We start from the raw sequence: 21,603 nt of genomic DNA on the forward strand, positions 1-21,603 counted from the left end.
TGAAGATGCCAGGGCCAAATGGTACCATTACCATTATTGGCAACTACAAGAGCTCGATAGAGTGCGCTGCGGCAGGGTCTGCTCTGGCCGAGTCACTAGTCATCGCAGGCGAGAAGAAGTTACAAGAAGCTGTTGCATTTGCCTAGGTGGCACAGATTGGCCTGCAGGCTATGACCAATCCCCATGGAAGTGTGGCTTCAGGCAGCCAAGGAGACGAAGAAGATACAGGTCGACAGTGCGTTCCCGGACCGCACCGTCATCATTGGTGTCGGCCTGAGTGAAAAATAGGAACGCGAGCTCACCAGCTTCCTCCGTGAGCATCGGGACATCTTCGCATGGTCAAATCAGGACCTGCCGGGTGTGCCGAGGGAGCTGGCTGAGAACTCATTACATGTCAGACCAGACGCAAGACCGGTGAAGCATCCCCTTCGACGTTTCGCCAATGACAGAAGGAAAATCATATCGAAAGAGATATCCCGGATTCTAGCTGCCGGCTTTATAATGGAAGTATTGCATCCCGACTGGCTGGCAAACCCGGTCATGGTCGAGAAGAAGAAAGACGATCCAACTGCTACCAAGGTATGGCGCATGTGTATCGACTACACCAGCCTGAACAAGGCATGTCCCAAAGATCCTTTTCCATTACCTCGGATCGATCAAGTGATCGACTTCACTGCCGGATGTGAGTTGCTATCTTTTGTAGACGCGTACTCTGGTTTTCACCAGATACCTCTGAACCCTAATGATCAAATAAAGACGTCATTTATCACCCCATTCGGGGCTTATTGCTATCGCACTATGCCGTTTGGTTTGAGAAATGCAGGGGCTACTTATCAAAGATGCATGCAGAAATGCTTGCACGATCAACTCGGCAAAAATGTGCAGGTATATGTCGACGATGTTGTCATAAAAACCAAAGAATGTGCCACGCCGCTGGATGATATCCGGGAAACATTCGCAAATCTGAGGAGATTCTGAATGAAGCTAAACCCGGCCAAATGCACATTCGGTGTACCGGCAGGAAAGCTGCTTGGGTTCCTGGTATCAAGCCGAGGTATAGAAACGAACCATGTGAAAATCGCCGCCATAGAGAGAATGAAGCTGCTGAAATGTCTCAAAGATGTACGGAAATTCACTGGATGCCTAGCATCGCTAAGTCGTTTCGTTAGTCGGCTGGGTGAAAAGGCAATGCCCTTATACCAGCTGATGACGAAAACCGACAAATTTGTGTGGACGCAATAGGCAAAAGTAGCCTTTTAAGAGCTGAAGAAGATGATTGCTACGTCGCCGATATTAGCCTCGCCGATGGAGAAAGAGCCGATGTTGTTGTACATAGCAGCAACAAATCGAGTCGTTAGCGCAGTCATAGTGGTGGAAAGAGATGAAGACGGCAAATCGGTGCAAAGGCCAGTATATTACTTGAGCGAGGTGTTATCGTCGTCTAAGCAGAATTATCCCCATTACCAAAAGATGGCATACGGCGTTTATATGGCGGCAAAGAAGCTGAAGCATCAGATCCGGGTTATATGCGAGGCGCCCATCTCGGAAATCATGAGCAATAAAGACGAAAGCGGCCGGATTGCAGAATGGGCTATTGAGTTAGCACTCTACACGCTGCAGTACGACAAACGGGATGCCATAAAATCTCAGGCTCTCGCGGATTTCCTGGTAGACCGGGCCGAGATAGAATATGAACCACCGCCGCCTGAAACTAGCTACTGGAAGATGCACTTTGATGGCTCTAAAATGGAAAGTGGGCTTGGAGCCGGCATAGTCTTAACTTCTCATAAGCGCGACCAACTTAAATATGTGCTGCAGATTCATTTCGCAGCATCCAACAATGTTGCCGAGTATGAGGCGGTTGTGCACGGACTGAAGATGGCAAAAGAGATTGGAGTTCGCCGGATTTAGTGCTTTGGCGATTCCAACTTGGTAGTCCAACAAGCTTACGGCAATTGGAATGCATTGGATGCCAATATGGCGCATTACCGCTTTCATGTTCAGAAGATCAATGGTCACTTCGAAGGGTGCGAATTCCATCATATACCGCGGGCGGAGAATGAGGCAGCCGAGACGCTGTCGAAGCGACTCAACGTGACAAGCTATCCCGGCTGGTGTGGCATTGGAGCATTTACGCAAACCATCCATCAAACCATCACCAGAATCGGAGTCAATCTTTATCCCGGCAAGCTCAGAAGCTGAAGTCACCCCAATGGATATTGACAGTGGCAGCGGTTCCGGTAACCTAGGGAATGAGCGCCCTAACTCGGCGGAAGCAATGGCGGTTGAGCCAATGGAGATAGACGTACCAGACGAGCCAGTTTTTGTCATTCGTCCCGTGCCGGCTTGGGCACAACCGATAATGTCCTATCTCAAAGATGGGAGTCTCCCGGAAGAGGAACTGTCAGCAAGGCAGATTCAAAGAAGGGAAAAGGCGTACACTATCATTAATGGTGAACTATACAAGAGAAGTGTCACTAACGTCTTGCAGCGATGTGTTGAGCCAATAGAAGGGCAAGAGATACTCCGAGATATTCATCAGGGAGAGTGTGGTCACCATGCATCTTCAAGAACATTGGTGAGCAAGGCATTCCGGCACGGTTTCTACTGGCTGAGCGCCCTACAGGAAGCAGAAGACCTGGTCCGGAAATGCAACGGTTACTAGAGATATGCCAGCAAGATTCACATGCCGGCATCTGAGCTCAAGACTATTCCAATCACTTGGCCATTTGTTGTTTGGTGTTTGGATATGGTGGGACCTTTCAAGCGGGCACGAGGAGGCATGACGCATATTTTGGTCCTGGTTGACAAGTTCACCAAATGGATCGAAGTGAAGCCGATACGAAACTGTGACGGCAAGACCGCGGTATCATTCTTGAAGGACATCATCTTGAGGTATGGTTACCCCCACAGTGTCATTATGAGTAACTGAACGAACTTCGCGGAGGGACCTTTTGTACAATTTTGTGCGGAAAAGAAAATCCGGCTGGATATCGCCTCAGTGGCACATCCTCAGTCCAACGGACAAGTTGAAAGAGCAAATGGCATGGTTCTGGCCGCATAAAACTTCAACTGATTGAGCCATTGGAATGTACTCCGGGATGCTTTGCTAGATGAACTCCCGGTTGTGCTATGGAGTCTCAGGACGACTCCAAATCGCTCCATAGGCTATACGCCATTTTTCCTCGTATACGGGGCGGAAGCTGTCTTACCAACCGACATTGAACATGACTTTACACGAGTGACCATGTATACGCAAGCCGAGGTGAAAGAGTTCCGAGAAAATGATGTTGACCTGCTCGAAGAAGCACGGGAATTGGCTTTATCACGGTCGGCTATTTATCAACAACACCTAAGGCGTTATCACAGCCGGAAGGAGACCTCGTGCTCCGACTTGTGCAGCGCACAGCCGGCATGCATAAACTGTCACCCCCATGGGAAGGACCCTTCATTGTGAGCAAAGCACTGCACAATGATTCCTACTATCTTATAGATGCGCAGGATCCAAAAGCAAACATGATGGACTGGTCAGGCGAGGAGACCAAGAGGCCATGGAATGTAGCTTTGCTTCGTCCGTTCTATACTTGAAAGATGAGTATTTGTATCATTTTTTCCTTATGTTGAATGTTTCGAGACAATGAAATTATCCGCCGGGTTCTCAAAAAGAACTCGGGGACTTCCATGCTATTTAAGTGTTGTTTTGCATTTATCTATTTGTATGTCGGCATGGCTTAGTTGTGTAATCTTATGTCGGTTTAGTAGTGTGTCGGTATTGAAAATCCCCTCTATGAATTCGCTGTTGTCCGCAACCCGGCTTCATGGCAAGCTAGAGATTGGGTACGAGATTGCTGGACACATGAAAAGCGATTGCGGAAACAAACAAAGGAGCGAGCCGAGATGCGTGTTGTTTTACCTAACCCGGCATTTCTTTCCTGTCTCGAGCATTTCCAAGCGAATTTGTCGAGTTTAATTTTTTGAAAGGGTTGTTCTATGACTTCGCGATTCATACGTCGAACGCCGACAAGGCAGACAAAAGAACCGAAGTCATAAAATTTCACCAACAGAAAAAATAAACTCGGGGACTCGGTTGGGAACTCGATAATTAAAAGACTTGAGGAAACTAAAAGTATGGTACTTCACAACCAAAAGTGTTTCAACCCGGTTACATCTGCACCCGGCATCTCGGGGATCTAATAATCTTAAAGTATTTTTTCTGACATGCCTAAGAAGAAACGGTAGGATTGTTGGTGCCGGAACTCAGAGCATCCGTTGCAGTGGAAGCCGACTCGACGACAATCTCTTCATCGACTTCTTCCTCGTCTTCCTCGGCCATTTCAGCGTCTGCCTCGGATACCAGGCCCTCCACAAATTTATGCACATCGGCATATTGGATAAAGGAGTAGGCCCGCTCCTGCCGCTTCGCGATGAGTTCCGGGTCTGAGAGGAAGGGGGAGCCGACTCGCATCGACTGCAGCACGTCGAGGTTGATGCCGTCGTACCAAGAGAGTACGAACAATAGAGCCTCGTCGGCGCCAACACGAGCGTCCGATTCCCGCCACTCGTTCAGCCGGTCCTCCACCTCCAGAAGGCGCTTTGCCAATTCCGGGATGCCGGTCGGAGCTTCTTCTCTCGGCCACAGAGCTCGGAAGGCCCGGATGCCGACATTACGCATGTTCACCCCGAAAGACTTTAGAGGCTTAACCTGGCTCACAATGCTGACCAAGTAGTCCTCCAAGTCATATTTGAAGGGTGCTGCCCCGGCTGGATCCCTCCTTTTACGGGCCTTGATCACAGCAGCTTGGGCAGTCTCAACAGCTTGTGGGAAAAATTCTGACGAAGGCAAAAAGATAGTAATGAGTCTCAGCACCCTATTGCTGCTTTCGGACAAATGATCAGAGGAAGAGATTTGGACAATGGCAACTTACTAGTCAGCATTGCGTCGATTTTGATGAGATCACGGCGGCACACGCTGAGCAGGCGGGCATTCTCGGCCTTCTCCTTCTCGGCAGCAGCGGCGCGGGTCTCGACCTCGGCGACGAGATCTCTGCATTTCTGCATTTTGCCTTCCAGGAGGATCTTCTCGTCGGCTTGGGAAGAGAGAGCCGAGGTAAGTTGACCTACCTCGGTCTTATGCGCCTCCGCCTGCGCTTCGAGCTGCGCCCTCAGCTGGGCCACTTCGTCCTGGTGCTGCTCTTCTAGCCGAGTCTTCTCATTTGTTTAGCAGACGTGTGTTACAGAAGCTTGAGTTTAAAATGGATGAAACCCGGGATAAGGACAAGCTTGTACCTTGTATTTCAGCGACGCGCTTCAAGAGCTCCGACACTTGAGCATTGTCCCCGGCTGTGAACGAGAGCACATATTAGTTTTCCCAGTGCATTAATATTCGGGCAAAGTTTTTATGTCGGTAAAAATGTACTTACTGTGGCTCTGACGCTCGGCCACCAACGCCTTGTGCTCCGCCGCCGGCTTCTTGTGTTTAGCCAGCAGGGCCTTGAAGGTGGCGGTGTGCTTATTCATGCAGGTCTGCAAAACAGTGATCCACAGATAAGTCTATTGCAGTGGGAGGTCAACAGCTATCAGCTTCAGGCCGATTATTCTAAACCCGGCCTGAATCTCGGGGAATAAGTGTTTGAAGTTTTTAAGCTTCAGGCCGAGTATTCTAAACCCGGCCTGAATCTCGGAGAATAATTGTTTGAAGTTTTTAAGCTTCAGGCCGACTATTCTAAACCCGGCCTGAATATCAGGGAATAAGTGTTTGAAGTTTTTAAGCTTCAGGCCGACTATTCTAAACCCGGCCTGAATCTCGGGGAATGGTGTTTGAAGTTTTTAAGCTTCAGGCCGACTATTCTAGACCCGGCCTAAATCTCGGGGAGTAAGTGTTTGAAGTTTTAAAGCTTCAGGCCCACTATTCTAAACCCGGCCTAAATCTCGGGGAATGGTGTTTGAAGTTTTTAAAAAAAAGCGTGGCAGAGTGTTTGAAGTTTTCTAAGATAAGCTTCAGGTCGACTAATTCTTACTCGCCCTAAACATCGGGGACTAGGAGTATGGATACTAGAATTAAAAGTAAGAATCTTCAAAGCAGTTTTTCGTACTTCTGCAGCTCGGCTGGACGCAAACAAGGCCACCCTTGCCTGGAACATCCAGGCCGACATAGACTCCGGGGTCGCTGTAGGTGCGGGCCCCACTAGAGGGCTCTGGCGCGTTGTCTGGAGGGTGCTGGAGGTCACCTCGTAACTGTCAGCGCTGTTCCAGTCCATTACGAACTGGCCCAGCGACCCCCAGCTATGCCCGCTGGTCGTCCTGAGGGGAACTCCTTGGTTGCCCCGGGCAGACAGTGAGCCAGAAGAACTTGGAGGCGCTTGTCCCGCCGGGATAGCGGAGCTCCTAGTTCTCCTCGCTTGCGCAGCCACTAGTTGGGTAGCTTGCAACTGCGGCGGTGATGATGGCGGTGTTGGAATCGTCTGTAGTCCTTGGGGTTCTTTGGGCCCCGTTGCCGGCTGCTGAGGAGCCTCCGTGACCAGCGGCTCCGTTTGTGTCTCGGTTGCTGCCGATGAAGGAGCAGCCCCGGCTGCCAAAGTCCCGGCTGCGGACGTCCCGGCTTGTGCGACGCTCCAAGCGTCGATGCTCGGGCCGACATCCCGGACGGGGGATGTCGGATCCGCAGCAGTCTCGGTCTCTCCCGTGGCCTGAATTGCAGGCTCAGCACAAGGAGATGGAGCTGCCGGGATCTCAGACGCAATGCACGTCTGAGACTGAGTGACCGTCAGAGCCGCCTTGCAGAAATGAGAGTTGGTTATTTTCATGATAGTTAAGAAGAAAACCGACATCAAGGATTGAGATGCTATAAGCCTTACCCAACGGTCATGGGTTTTGGCTTTGGTCCACGAGAGGCGACTTTCTTCCGCTTCATAGTTCTGGGAAGATCCTTCTCGGCGACGCGCTTCTCACGGGCCGGCGCCGTGGCGGCAGCTGGACCCGACGCCTCAGCAGCGGCGGGATCATCTGAGTTGGCCGTTTCCAGATTAATGAAGGCGTAAGCATTTTAATGATAAGTGTTATAATAACTATGAGAAGATGCCGGGAGTTATTACCTTCGGTGCGACGGGGGCTAGCATGAGCGATCAGCATGTGATCCTCCGAGTCCGGATCTTCATGATCGATGGTCATGCGTTGGCTCCCAAAGCGCTTGTCCAGGGATTTCCCGTCTTCATTGCGCTGAAGGGTGAACCTCTGCACAAAGGAATCAAGTTGCGCCGAGATAACTCTTTGTCAGATGAAAGCCCGCATAACCGTATGTCGGATAAGAACAGAAGACTTATATAAATAAAAACTCACTGGGGGCGGACGGTGCTTCCGGCTGTAAGCCGGCATACCCCATTCCCAGCGCTCGGGCAAACTCGTCTTCGCGATTGCCTTAACCCGGCGCCGGACTTCAGCCTTGTCAAGCCGGACGATTGACACCCGGTTCGGGTCGAACTGCCCGCCGTAAAAACACATCTTGTGTGTCCGGCTTTGGAGCGGGCACAACCGCCGGTACATGAAGGTTGCCAGCAAATCATCAGCCGTCATCCCTTCTGCCTTGAGCTCGAGGATGCCGGCGTGGATCTCGTTGATCTTGGGAAGGGTGTCCTTCGGATCATACTTCCAGTTCTTCTTCTCCTCAGGAGGCCGACTACGAATCCCGGCAAGTTGACCTTGGCGGTGTCGGAGGAGTTCTTGACATAGAAGAAGGTGTTGAGCCATTTCTTGCAGGACTCAAGACCCTGGATCCGAGGGAAGGCCGAAACCCGGTGGGGTATGATGGTGGCGGCGCCGCACTGGGTCATTGGTTTGGCGGCGCCGGGATTCTCTTTGTCGGGAAAAACTTGGGGCCGGAACATAAAGTATTTGGCCCACAAGTCGATGGAAGGCCAGAGGCCGAGATAGGCTTCGCAATAGGTGACGAACGCCAAGAGTGCAAGGATGGCGTTTGCCGGAAGGTGGTGCGACAGAAGGCCGAAGAAGTCTAACAATTTCCTAGTGAAATCACTAGCCGACAGAGCAAAGCCGCGCTCGAAGTGAGCGAGGAAGACGGCATGCTCACCGGGTTCAGGTGTCGGCACGGTTTCATCGCCGGTGATCCGGCACTCCACCTCCTCCGGGATCCGCCTGGAGCGGCGGAGCCACTCGATGTCCGCCGGGGAGACATCGGAGCCTTCCCAACCAGCTCGCTCCGAACCTGTCTCCTCCTTGGTGTGCTGAGTAGCGGGGTCGACGGCGGCGGCGTCGCGGGATGAAGAGGCCATTGTTGGAAACTAGATCTAGGGTTAGACCTTACGGCGAAGAGGTGATGGCGCAAGGCTCGAGCGAGCAAGGAAACGGCGACGGAGAGCTAAGCTAGCACGCGCGAAGATGCGGTGGCGAGCTCGGTCGCTGAGAGCTAGGAAGCACGGCGGCGGAAGAGCTCGGAGCTAGCAGCAATGGGGGAGCGCGCGAGGAGCAGAGAAGAGTAGAGGAGAGCGAGAAGAATGGGGGAGTGCGAAGGGTTTTCACCCTCACCCCCTCCCTCTATTTATACCCGCAGCGCACTAATGGGGCGTGGATCTTTCGCGCCCACGATCCCTGTGGCCAACGGAAGGGCTGCGCACGATCGTGGGGGCAACCAACCCCATTAAGGCGCAAGCGCTTGGTTACCGCGTGGTGTGGCGCGGTAAATCCCGTCAAATTCAGGAGGATAAGGATCCGCGTGCGAACCGATATTCCCCTCTTAATGGCCTGTCGGTTTTATTGTCCGATGGGACGACGCGCTCGCCTCAAAAGGTGCGCCGGCAGTACTTCGGGTCTTATCTTCCTGTTATTTAAGCAGAGCATGGAGTATAAACGACATATGGCACTAATGTCGGCAGAAACAAGTTTTCTACTGTCGGCCATGAAGGAGAAAAGAATCTCGGCTCGACGTTGAATAAGTGCGCCAACTCGGTATGTCGGAATAACTTGATCTCGGCTAAGAAGAACTCGGGGCTGTCTTGGCATCCTTTTCGGCTAAGCCTTGGTGAGCTTCGGTGGTTTGTGTGTGGGAAGCTGTCGTGGCCCGACATTCTTCCCTGCCGGACTGCAACAGCTTCGGGGACTAGTGTCGGGGGGATGACCCTGGATAGGGTCATGACGACACACATTAGCCGAGATGACGAAGGCAAAGCCGGCACAGGCATGAAAGCCGGCATCCTCAAGCCGAACTAATACTAAGCCGGCATACCAAGTGTATGCCGGCACGTCTGTCTTGTCTTATGTGATTGCAGGATAAGGACGAGTACCTTGATCTCGGCCACCGCTGAGATGGCTCAACGGTCTAATCCTTATCTCATGGCGAAGTAAAGCAGCGTTCTCTTTATCACGGGAAAGAAGTCGCTGCTTACGTTGTGGTGGCAGGCGACTGCGCAAAGAAGCACCAAAAGAGAATCAGTGACGGAAGCCGGCAGGTGGCTGCTGTACTTGTTGCAGGACACCAGGAAAAGTAAAGTTGTCTTGTCCCATGTGGTGCCACCCGGAGGGAACCAAGGTGCGTGTCCGGCGGGGCCCATAGAAGATAACGTTAGCTCAAGACCCCCATGTCAGTGTGACATGGGCGGTCCATAAATAGGAGCACTACCCCTTCTAGGAGAAGGACCCCACACTTAGACATCTAGGGTTTTCTCCTTCTTCTTCTTCTTCTTCCTCAAGAAAACTGCTCAAGGAACATCATTGTAGATCTTGTTATCTTGGCTTATACAACAAAATAGGAGTAGAAGTCTTACCTCTACAAGAGGGCTCCGAACCTGGGTAAATCGGTGTGTGTTTGTGTGTTTGTGCGTGTTTCTTTTCACGTCCTCCCTCCTCCGGTTCCTCCTTCGCCCATCGGTCCCAACATAAGCCATCACATGGCATCTGCCGTGACACCAGCACGACAAGATTAGAGACCTAATTCTCTAGGGGGTTAAAATGGAAAACTCCCTCGCCCAAAATTTTGCGAAATGGACCTCGTGAGCCAACCATGTCCATATCAGCCGTCAGCATGGCCAAATTAAGCCTGAATTCGTGGATTTGGTCTAAAATGAACTAGTCTGCCATGTTTAAGGTCTCACTTTCCAAGTTTGCAAATTAATGAATGAAACTGAACATATTTGCCAAGTTTAAGGACTCACCATGCAATTTCTTCGATCAAATACATGTTTTCACCTCCTTTGAGAAGTCTAATGCAACATGTGTACCTCTTGTTTTTCTCTCTCCTGATAAAGAGTTTCATATAATATTCATATGAAAGCATTAAAACATCTGTGTTACATAATTCCCGTGTTTCATACTCCCTCAGATCCATATTAATTGTCTCAAATTTGCCCAAATATAGATGTATTTATAACTAAGAAAACGTCTAGATAGATAGATACATGTAATATTTCGACGACTCATATGAATCGGAGGGATTATTTCGGTAGGAATCCGCGATCTTTCGAATTTCACTCTGCTTCCATCCGGAAGGGCTGGTAGCCTGGTAGGCGCGGAAGCACACTCTCCCTAAAACCCTAATAACGTTTCCTCGCACAGGCAAAAAGGCAGTCATCCCGCCGCCGAACAAACCGACCCCCTAAAAAAAAAAACCCCCACCAGCCAGCGATGGCCGGCGCCGGCGGCTTCCTTGCGGACATGAACGACGGCTGGTTTAAGCCGCGTCTGCTCCGTGCAGTGGTCAGCGAGCGCCTGCCGAAGGCCGGGAGTACCGTACCGCCGGCGGAGCTTTTTTCCATCCTCGAGGCGGTGCGCACGCACGGCCTCCTCACCGAGAGCCACCTGGACGCACTGGACCACAAGCTCGCCGAGGCCTGGCGCGCCGCGGTGGACTCCTGGGTCGATCGCGTCGTCGAGCTCATGGCGAGCGACTCGGTATGTTTGCGTCTGACCTTCTGCGCTCTACTTTATTAATTTGGTGTAATTTGGGTTAGAACGTGCACTCATTTTCGAAAAATTTGGACGACTTCTAGTAAATCTCTCTATTGGCAGATGGAAATTCTAAGCGGTTCAATGTGTGAGATTGAAATATGCAATAGGAAGTATTTTGGCACAAGATTGGATAAATCCTAGTGAGGAGCAGGACTTAGCAGTGTTTAATACTTACAGTCGTGCATTAGTTTACAGGGGAGAAAGGGGAAATTAAATATATTTATCTTGAGCATGTTGTTTTGTGTTCGACAAGTATTTATGCTAGTTTTCTACCGCGTTCGTTAATGTCGTCATGGTGTCCAACTTATTTCATGAATTCTCCTGCTTAACAAGTATTTACATCATCGTAATACTGAGCTTCAACTTGATGTTCTCTAAGTCCTTGTCATTGACCTCTTCTAAAAAGTTATCATCAGCTATGGAATATGATATCTTGTTAGATAGTTTTATACACCATCTTTAATCTCAACATCTAGAACTGTTTTTCTGGCAGTTAGACATTTTAAACCTTCGGTGTAAAACGAACAGATGTATCACAGAGGGTTTACTAATATTGTCGTCCCTCTGTTCCTTCTGTTTGAGAAATCTTTAGCCATACAGCTGTTGGCTGGGTACTTGCTTTCTCGGTGTGACTTTCCAAGAGTGCAGCAATATGCGCTTTCTGCAATCATACTCTGATTGGTTTGAGAAGATTCTACGAAACTTGCAGGTAGTGCATATCGTTTCCTAAGTTCTTCACATTTGTGTTTTCACTTCGTTCTAGTCCCCCTCCATGTTTTACTGTTTTTTTGTCTAGAGATTTGCAGTATTGACATAACTTATCAGTGTTGCTTGATCTAACTAATTTTCAGCAAATTATACACCATGAAGGTAATGCAGAAAGTATCATGAAGTGTAGCGATATTCCAGACAAGATTGACATTTGACAGAATTGTACTAATTTATCGAACTGCTTCAATAATAATACAACTTCAACAAATTGTTTAGATTTACTAAACCTGTCAGAAATCAGATGAACAATTCTGTCCTTGTTGTAGTTTTACTCTTCTTGAGAGTCATATACATCTAAATTTGATGTAACCTTGGGCTAATTTAAGTCTGTTCACTCAGCGCCTTCTGACTATCGAGTGTTCATTCGCTCTTATTTCAATCTACCATCATTTGTTGTGCATCTCACAACCAGTCAGTCTGAAATCATGGTCTGTCATGCAATTCGTGTCATCCGTATCGATCTAAACCTACAGTTTTATTCTTGAAAAACTATATTGGAAGTTGAATTTGCTGATGATGGCATCTTTCTAAACCTACAGTTTTACCTGTTCCATTGTATATCATTCATGTGACATGTATATAGTATTGGTTATCTTTATAGCTTCACTAAGCTCGTTGGAGTCGCAAGAAAAAGAACCACATGTTGGGAAAAGTTATTGAACTTTTAAATAATACTTCTCTATGGTTCATCTAATCCATATTCTTCACATTCCTGAAGAGAATTCATGTTTTAGTTATGTGGTAGATGGACATCATCATGCAGACATGCGTTATAATTTTGCTGATATGTCCTCTTCTCCACCTAGCAGGAACAATCTAGCTTGGAACTTGTTACTGCGGTCTCTTGTACTTCCATGTCTGATTTATTCGTGAGGTATGCCATGAATGATATTTCCTTTCACTTGCTCAAGCAATCAAGCATATGATTGGATAGTTGGTATTTTGTAACTATAAATTTTCTGTTCTATTAATCAGTACATTATTATACAGATTAGTTATGTGCCATGCCTCATGTGGTTGTAATATTATGTGTGGCAACCACATTCTTGGTGTTATCATGTAATTCTGCTAATTTTGTTTTTCGAGGATAATTTTGTAATGAATGATTAGCGGGACAAGTAAAAAACAAATCTGCATGCTCACCTGCTAACAATTTGTGCTCCATTTAAAATAGATGTTCTTGAGAACCGAGCTACACTTGGGTGGCTAGCGCGTCAGGTTTCTTTAGAGGGTGCAGCCCAAGCTATCACACATTCTTTAAAGGGTGCTGTTTCCAGACAAACCTCCTGGCTGTCTTTGGACCCAATACCTCTTCTCACCAAGCGCTCATTTAGGGGCCTTAGCTGGTGATCTTGCGAGGCTTATCCCCCATGGCTGACTTTGAGGATCAACCATCCGTGGCCGAAACCCTGGTATCCCATTGATGCTGAGGGAGCTTCTCTCCCTTGGCCCTGTGAGGATATATGCAATTTGTATTTCATGGAGGCCAAGAGCCAGTATATATACACGTACAAGTGTGGTAATATTCGGGGAACACCTTATATAGCGGGGAAAATACACATCAAATATACGGAAAACATATAAAACTAACACCCCCCTCATCCAAGTGTAATAGTAGCGATGACCCCCTTTCAAAACGAAGGAAGACGAACCCCACACTTCTGAATGAAGATCAAAAGGATACTGTGATACTGGCTCACTTCGATCAACATGAACAACCATGCAACATGGGCAAGAGCGACAACCAGCGGTGCAAAGAGAATCCAGCTGACGCCAGACAGCTAAGTTCTGAGCAAAGAACTTGTCAACGGTGTCACCACCCTACTGAAGAGCGTGCTTCTGGCGAGCCACAAACAGATATTGAGCATCATCAGAAGGCTGAAGAGAATCACACAATCTCAGGAAAACTGTGGCAGAATACTAGAGAAAAGTACAAAACAGAGTGTAGACCGTCAACAGAGTCCAATATGGGTCTGGAGTGTCCCGGTTGTCAGTGATGGCCTAATCATAAGCAGCATCAGCACTAGTCTCGTATGGGAGTTTGATCGATGTGCAGCCTTGTATGGACGGGAGATTGATTAGCATACTATAGATGGGGATCGATTTATCGGAGATTGCTAGAAGAAATCGGCAAGAAAAAATGATCTGAATTGGGAGAGAAGCACGAGCTGCGCGTGCAAAAAACCCTTGGCTTTGATACCATGTGAGAAAATATGCAACTTGTATTCTTGGAGGCCAGGGGCCAGTATATATAAACATATAACTCTGGTAAATTTGCGGGAAACCCCTTATACAATGGGGAAAATACACATCAAATATACAGAAAACATATACAACTCTAACAAGCCCTTCAAGAGATTGCAAATCCTATCCTGACAAGATATAGTATACCAGTCTGTTTCAATTGTTTTGTGTAGCTGCTTTTTAGCTTGTCCGCCCTATACTATTGCATTTGTCTTCCTGAAATTTGATAATTTATTCATTGCGTTCTCTTTCTTCTGTCGTGTTACTATTTTGTTCAGTTTAAAACAACATATTTTGTTCTTTTCTTAGGTTGGCAAATTTTTTGAACTTAAAGAAAGAGGCATCATCCTTTGCTGGAAGAGTTGTTGAACTATTACTGCTACTTTTAAATGAAAATGGTCCAGTTGTGGTATGGTCTTCTAATTCACAGGCTATGTCTTTGGTATCGAGTATTCAAGAGCAAAATATTTACTTCTGTATGTATTTTCAGGATGAAGCAGTTGATTTGCTGACGACTGTTATTAAGTTGTACCCCTCATCTGTAAATAGACACTACAACAGAGTATGCTTACTTTTATGTTGTAATACATTTCCTATTCTATGTAACTACGTAGTTCCGAGTCTCCAGAATGGAGAAAGAAATTTAAGTTAATCTGTTTAAATAGCTTCAAAGGAAAAGGTTAGTTTAGGTGTTTAGAATGGTTTCTGGGTAGATGGATCATATGAGCAGAAAGTTTGAAGATATTTCATCATGATTTACCTGACCTACTCCTATCTTACTAGTTTAATTATTATTCAAATGTAGAGTGACTCCGGATGCAAGAGTTGTCATGTTCCTTTTTTAATTTCTTTATCATGTGTTCCTTTTCTTGTATTCTCATCACTTTTTAGTACATACCTCTGAAACTACCACCATTTGAACATCCCCTACTATTCTTCTTTTATGTTATATCATGGCATACAGTTTTTGTAATTAATTTTGAAAATTCAGGTTGAATCTGCCATTGCAGCAAAGATTATGAGTACAGAAGTCAATGTAAAATCATCAAAGGTGAGTAGTGTATGTATGTCTTTATGCTTTATCTTTGACGTAATGTTAACAGAAGGCTGGGCAGGGATGCACTTATGTTCACTATCCAATTTTAGTTTCTACTCTTTGTTGCTCCTTGCCATGAAATTTCCCTTTGTGTATGTCAACCTCGGCCTTTGTATCTTCCAATCCTCCAGAAATTTGCTAGGGCCTTAGCATTGTTACCTTCTGTCCGAGTATCTGAGGGCACTTGGTCGCTAATGATTCAAAAGATACTTATTGTGGTAAACAATCTGTTGAACGATGCTTTTCTGGGGCTTGAAGAAGGTAATATATGACACGAGCTATTCTTATTTTCAGTTTTAATAGTACCATTTTGAATGACTTATAACAATTACTTCTGTAGAAACGAAAGGCCGTGAGATTATGATGTTACTAGTTCCACCTGGTAATGATCCTCCACCAGTGTTCGGAGATGGAACACGGTCTGGAGGAAATTTGCATGTGACTAAGAAATTTCGCGTCTATACTGTTCCTACCATTTCAGCCCTTGTCCATTGCTGCTGCGTGATGCTGACTAGTTATTACCCGGTTCAGGTTTGTCCAAAGCCAATCATCATGTTCATTATCAGTAAGTTGTTATCTAATGGCGTTGGCACGCTACTATTATGCATATTACAATCTTTTCTAAGCTCATTGTTTTCATTATGATTTCTCAGAAGGTCAATGTTCCAATACGCGCTTTGGTAGCTCTGTTACGGAGGGTGTTGTTAGTTGATGGATCATTGCACAAAAAGTTGTTCCCTTCAACTACTTCCTTGCAACAAGAGCTTATTTGTTTTGAGCTTCCATCATTGCATTCATCATTCTTGGATTTGCTTACTGCAACTATCAAAGCAACACGAAGGTACAATGCATATTGCATCTTATGACTATTATCAAAGGCATATATCACATATGTTTTTCACAAGTATTTAATCATAAGTGGAAAATACAGTCACATGAACACAAACTATTATACAGTTTGAATTCCAAGTAATTTTGGAGACTGGGCTTTCTATAGAGGTTATTTTTGTTGGTTCGAATTTGAGTCTGCAACGGAAAAGGAATATCTTAATTGTATACTTCCTCATATTGCAGCCAACTTTTGCCACATGCTGCTAATATTGTACGGCTTGTAATGGATTACTTCAAAATTGCGAAGTTGCCTACTATGAGGACAAAGGTTTACAGGATCGTGCAGCTGTTGCTGACCTCCATGGGTGTTGGTAGGTGATTCTCCATTTCCTGTTTATTTGTTAACAGTTGCATGATGGTATCTTTTGATATAGTATGTGACAATAAGTTTTTGTAGTCATAATTAGGTTGTACTACCTCCGTTCCTAAATATAAGTCCTAGCTTTGTCCTAAGTCAAACATCTTCAAGTTTGACCAAGTTTATAGAAAAGTGTACCAACATCTAGAATATCAAATAAGTATACTATGAAAATACATGTCATGATGGATTTGATAAAACTAATTTACGAATGGAGGTTGTATCATGGAAGTACTGTGAAATCTTAGGCTGGAAATGAGTTTTGAAACCGTCTGTTTTCAGAGTCAGTAACAATCAACATGCTTGTGCTTCATTCAGAATGGCGTTACAACACTAATTCCTTCCTTTTCCCCTTTACCATTTTGGAGACATAATTTTGAAATGCATCATCATCCAATAATTCATCTTTGGTATGTTCGGTTAGCAAACTTAGAATAACTATTACTGGTTAAGAGGGATATAGTTTATATAATCCCTTTGGAAGTGATGCTCGCTTGGAACCTAGTTTTTTTAATATCCTTGGGGTGTTTGTTGTAGTGCATCCAACGGCAGGCTAGATCTTGGAGATATGAGCATGTTTAACCACTCTTCCATGTCTTCAAAACGTGGAATGACTTACTTCACGCTCACATTCCCTTCATCAGTCTGTTTCATGCATTGCTCAAGAAATCAGTAATCGGTAAGTGCTCGGTCGGGTAGGGATTAGCGATTAATCGGATTTCGGACCGATTAATCGGTTTAATTGGTCGACCATTAATCGGTCCGAGAAGCAAGCGGCAGCAGCAGCAGCAGAGGAGAGGAGAAAGAGAGGGAGAGGGTGGAGGGCACACCTGTAGCGTGGGGAAATGGGTATGGGACGGGAATAATTAGGGAGGGGGAGAACTTTTGTGTATTTTGGGACAAAAATTTAATCAGCCCACCACGATTAATCGGAAATCGGCCGATTAATCGACCCAAGCGATTAATTCCTACGATTACCATTATTCTACATGGTGCCCTGCCGATCAGCGATTAATCGCTGAATCGGCCAATTTCTTGAACAATGGTTTCATGTTTTTCTTTGTTGAATGTGCGTCATACTTTCAATTGCATCCATATGAATGCTTGGTGCATAGCCGTGGTTGTCTTTTAGCCAATTTTGAGTTGCACTCACTGCTGAATTATTGGTGCCTTTTCTTACCAGGGATGTCACTGCACTTGCTTGACGTAATGGTCAGCAATGCAGTTGGTGATCTGGATGATAGTTGTGTAAATGACATGACTTTATTCAGCACAAATCCATCAAAAGTGACCAATGAATCCGCGTCAAAAAGTTACTCCAAGAAGAGGAAGCAAGAATCACAAATTCAAAACTCACATGCCTCAGGTTTGGAGAAAGCAGCAATCAGCCCAAAGAAAAGAAAAAACTCTTCCATGCCAAACACATTGAAGGGAATGATGACCCTTGAAACTGCATCAAATGTTAGAATGTTGACTCCACTGAGTGTCAAAATAGCTGCGTTAGAAGCATTGGAAATTCTTCTAAATGTGGTATGCCTAAAATTTATCTTCCTCTTTATCTGCCTATTAAGCTCATGTCTTCTCTTCTTATGACTCTTTGTTGTTATGCTTTCTTCTGTGTATATCCATATATCCGGGACAAACAAACCGTTTTCATCTGATATATCGGTTGCTTGGTTAAGCAAGTTTTTAGCAAATTACCAGTAACAGCCTTGTTTTGGCTTTTCCTTAAAATAATAAAGTTCAGATACTAAGCAACCACTATCTGTACCATCGTCGCAAAAAAATGACAACAAAAGGACCACTATCTCTATCAAGCATGGAGTATATAGTGTCGCTTGTTAGATATGATCAAAGCATGGATTTTAAAAAACTCAAAGAAGATAAAGATGCAACTATAGTGGACTGGATTTTGAAAGGAAACAAACATATTTCCAGTTTGCAGCCAAAAACCTTGAACGACCCGTTCTTAATCTCTGGAAACAGGATTTTATTTCCCTAAGAGAGATCAGTATTTATCAGTACCGGATAGAAGACAGTTATCACAAATCAACTATGTTACAAAGCCAGGGGCGTGATAGAAACATACAACCCGATTCCCTATTCTTCGACCTTTTTGTCTAGTATATGAGCCACAAAGTTTTGCTCTGCGGCGCCCCTTTTTATCAGCCAGCTTCTTTACCTCCTGGACTAAAAAACATGAATTCACATAGCAGGTCACTAGGATATCAGAGTCACCTACACTTTTAAGTATGAATTCGAGCAACTCGTGCAAAATCAAGTTCTTTGAATTTTTTATTATAGATAACTTGCTGATACAGTCTTTACACATCCACAAACAACATATGGAATGTAAGCTGCCACCTTTGCTTGAATAGATATAAGTTTGCGCATTAATCAAAATAAATAAATAAATCATATACACGTTCATTACATTGCCCACCAGCAGTGTAATGAATGTGTGCATCACTCTTTCTTGCTTAACAATTGACTGATCATCATCACTTGTCCCTTCTCCCTCTGAGTGATTTAAATTAACCTCACTGCTTCTCCTCATTGATTCCTTCGTTTTCCTTTCCTTTTCCTTCTGCTTTTTGACAACAATATCTTTGTGATAACAATATCAAGCATCTGCTTCTTTACATCCATGTGAACACTACTTTGATCTTGCAACCCAATGTTGTCAAAATAAGTCTAGCATTGTTTGATTTCCTGGCTGGAGGAGAGATTGTACTGACCTCTCTCAGATGGTCTATTTCTTCTGAATTATGATGACCATAGGGATTGGTAGAAGTATTTAAACATCGAATAGATCAGCAGAATGAGAACAATGATTGGACACCGATTTTGCCCTTCTGGTATTGTGGTTCGAGATAATAAATGTTGATTTAGAGGCAGATTTTTCCCTTTCTTTGTGCCCAAGCTACTTTCACCGTAGTTACCGGATTCAGTAAGATGCCTTTCAACCCCAACCCAGATTGATCTAGATCGTAGTTTGGGACTGCAACAGATCTGAAGGGATTCAATGCCGGAGTCACCAAACTCAAAATGAACCAGAAGAAAAAAATCACCAATGACATTTAAGTTAGTCTGTGATGGCGCCTAAGTTGGTGAAGCTGCTCAGAGACGGGGACCATGGTGGGGAGCTGGGTCGAGAGGAGAAGAGAGGTGAGGAAAACGGTATAGAGGAGGAAACTACTGCCGTGCCTCTGCTGGCCCTCATTGGTGCTCCGGTTCTCTGTCGATGCTGGGTCGAGCAGGCAAGTGGAGCAGTTTGAGGAGGCAGAGAAGTGGAGCAGCTGGTCGCCGCTGGGAGAAGCAGGGGAATAGAGTAGCCTGAGTAGGCAGACGAGTGGAGCAGCTTCTTGCCACTGGAAGAAGCTCGGGAGCACAGCAGCTTGAGGCATGAGGAGGATAAAGACCGAGCAGTAGAAAACTAGAAGCGGCTGCATGAAGGAGAGGCAGGTTAAGTGAAGATATTACTTGGCGTAGGTGGGTTTTGTCGGGCAACAGCGAGTTATATTTTCGATTTAAGGCATACTATAATGTTTTATAACTTTTGTAACTTGTTAACTATAACTATGATTTTCATGCATCTACTCCCTAACGAAAACTTTAGTCGTAAGAAACGACGCCCTTACCATTGTCATATCAACTTGGGGACAAATTGAAAATTTATGAATTTGGGTTATCACACGACAGTTAAAAATAGCTTTTAGTTTTATGGCCATGCTAGAAAGGTACTCAAAATGTTATTTTAACATAAATTATTGACAGCGCATATTTCATCAATATTATTTCTAGTCATTCTTATTTTCCAGTTGATTTGATAGTGTCGCGTGTATCTCGGTTGTGTTGGTACAGTAGTCTGATTTATATAATGTTTGGACTTTGATTACAACAGTAGATGTGATGTACATTTTATTGACTGAATTCAGGGGGGGTCATTGAGGACAGACCGCTGGAGGGCAAAAGTGGACTTGCTCCTAATTAACATAGCTAGAAGTGCTTGTGACGTGGGAGTGGGATATGGGCAAAGGACATCCACTGTGCAGGACAAAAACATATCAGACTTCCGACTTGTTTCCTTGAAGGCACTGCTGGCATCTTTTCTTTCTTCTCCTCATGCCCGCCCACCTTATTTAGCCCAAGGAATTGAACTCTTCAGAAAAGGTTAAATGTCTTCTCTTTTCCTTTTCTTTTCTTTCTGACAGCAGGAAGAGCAATAATAAAGTATATTCAATTACTCATGATTTATGCCAGTATGGAATGAGTGGGGAAGTGGTTCTTTAGGGTTTTATACCAGACATCCATAAATTTAACAACTATCATCTTCTGTGTTACAGGGAAGCTAGAGATAGGCACTGGGCTTGCAGAGTTCTGTTCGCGTGCTTTGCTGGCTTTGGATGTTCTTGCGCACCCGCGGGCCCTTTCTCTAGAAAGGGCAGGTCCTGTACTCGATTGCCGTGCACCAGAAAATGCAGTTTTTGGTGCTGGCGCATGTAAGGTTTTACCATCTCGAGGCCAGTGTCAAGTTATGGAGGATGAAGATGATTGGTTGGTATCCACCAAGGATGTTGAGCCAACAGCGGTCAGGATGTTCCACAATGAAAAGCAAAGCACTCTTGTCAAAGAAGATCCGCAAATTGATTCATTTGGAGAGGCTGTACAAGATGTTCCGGCATACAACAAGAGTGATGCCAGTATGGTGGATTTAGCCACAGAAGAAACTTACAAGCTGAACAAAGTGGATAATCCTTCTATTTTGCATGATGTTTCAACTCCAATCTACTCCAAGCTACCTGAAACACGCAAACCTGGAGTTGCTCCAGTTTCCGAGGAAAATCGCACTCACCAGGTTGATCATCTTCAGAACAGAAGCTTCACTGTGACTGAACCATCTGGCAAACTGGGTTCCTCAGGTGGAGCACCATCTGGCCAGGGTGTTGCTTCAAGCATCCATAAGGCACCAGAGAGCTCGCCATCCTGCTTCACCCAGCCCAGCAAACCAATCTTGCCCGACGCAGAGTCGGAAGACTCCATGCCAGACATAGTTGACACTGATCCGGACTCCGACTAGCCATGTATACTATCTGTGGCTGTGAGAGACCTTTGAGTTCACCGTAGAATTATAGATCATAATGACATTGTAGACCTTAATGACCATAATGTTCTGTTCTGTTACTTTCGGTGCCTATGAAACTTGCATGATTTAATTTCTTTACTGTAACGCATGGTGTGCTGAATCTGCTGTAGATCTGGTATTCAAAATTCAAAGTTTCTTGTTTGA

The 21,603-nt window shown here is 45.5% G+C and overlaps 1 protein-coding gene across 2 annotated transcripts; it reads left to right on the forward strand.

Moving 5' to 3' along the window:
• Window positions 1–10,562: 10,562 nt before the first annotated feature.
• Window positions 10,563–21,603, forward strand: LOC100828107 (proline-, glutamic acid- and leucine-rich protein 1). Of its 2 annotated transcripts, none has more exons than XM_024461872.1 (13): window positions 10,563–10,896; window positions 11,546–11,662; window positions 12,531–12,598; window positions 14,278–14,377; window positions 14,459–14,530; window positions 14,960–15,019; window positions 15,196–15,325; window positions 15,405–15,595; window positions 15,718–15,905; window positions 16,139–16,266; window positions 17,497–17,843; window positions 20,252–20,486; window positions 20,660–21,603. In XM_024461872.1, the coding sequence occupies exons 1-13, from the start codon at window positions 10,630–10,632 to the stop codon at window positions 21,391–21,393; spliced, it is 2,637 nt and encodes an 878-aa protein (XP_024317640.1). In that variant the 5' UTR covers window positions 10,563–10,629; the 3' UTR covers window positions 21,394–21,603. The 2 variants fall into 2 exon arrangements, with proteins under 2 accessions (XP_024317640.1, XP_010234184.1); XM_010235882.3 differs by having other exon boundaries at window positions 12,534–12,598.

This window comes from Brachypodium distachyon, chromosome 3 (genome assembly GCF_000005505.3).
Source record: "Brachypodium distachyon strain Bd21 chromosome 3, Brachypodium_distachyon_v3.0, whole genome shotgun sequence".
In the NCBI taxonomy this organism is placed as follows: Eukaryota; Viridiplantae; Streptophyta; class Magnoliopsida; order Poales; family Poaceae; genus Brachypodium; species Brachypodium distachyon.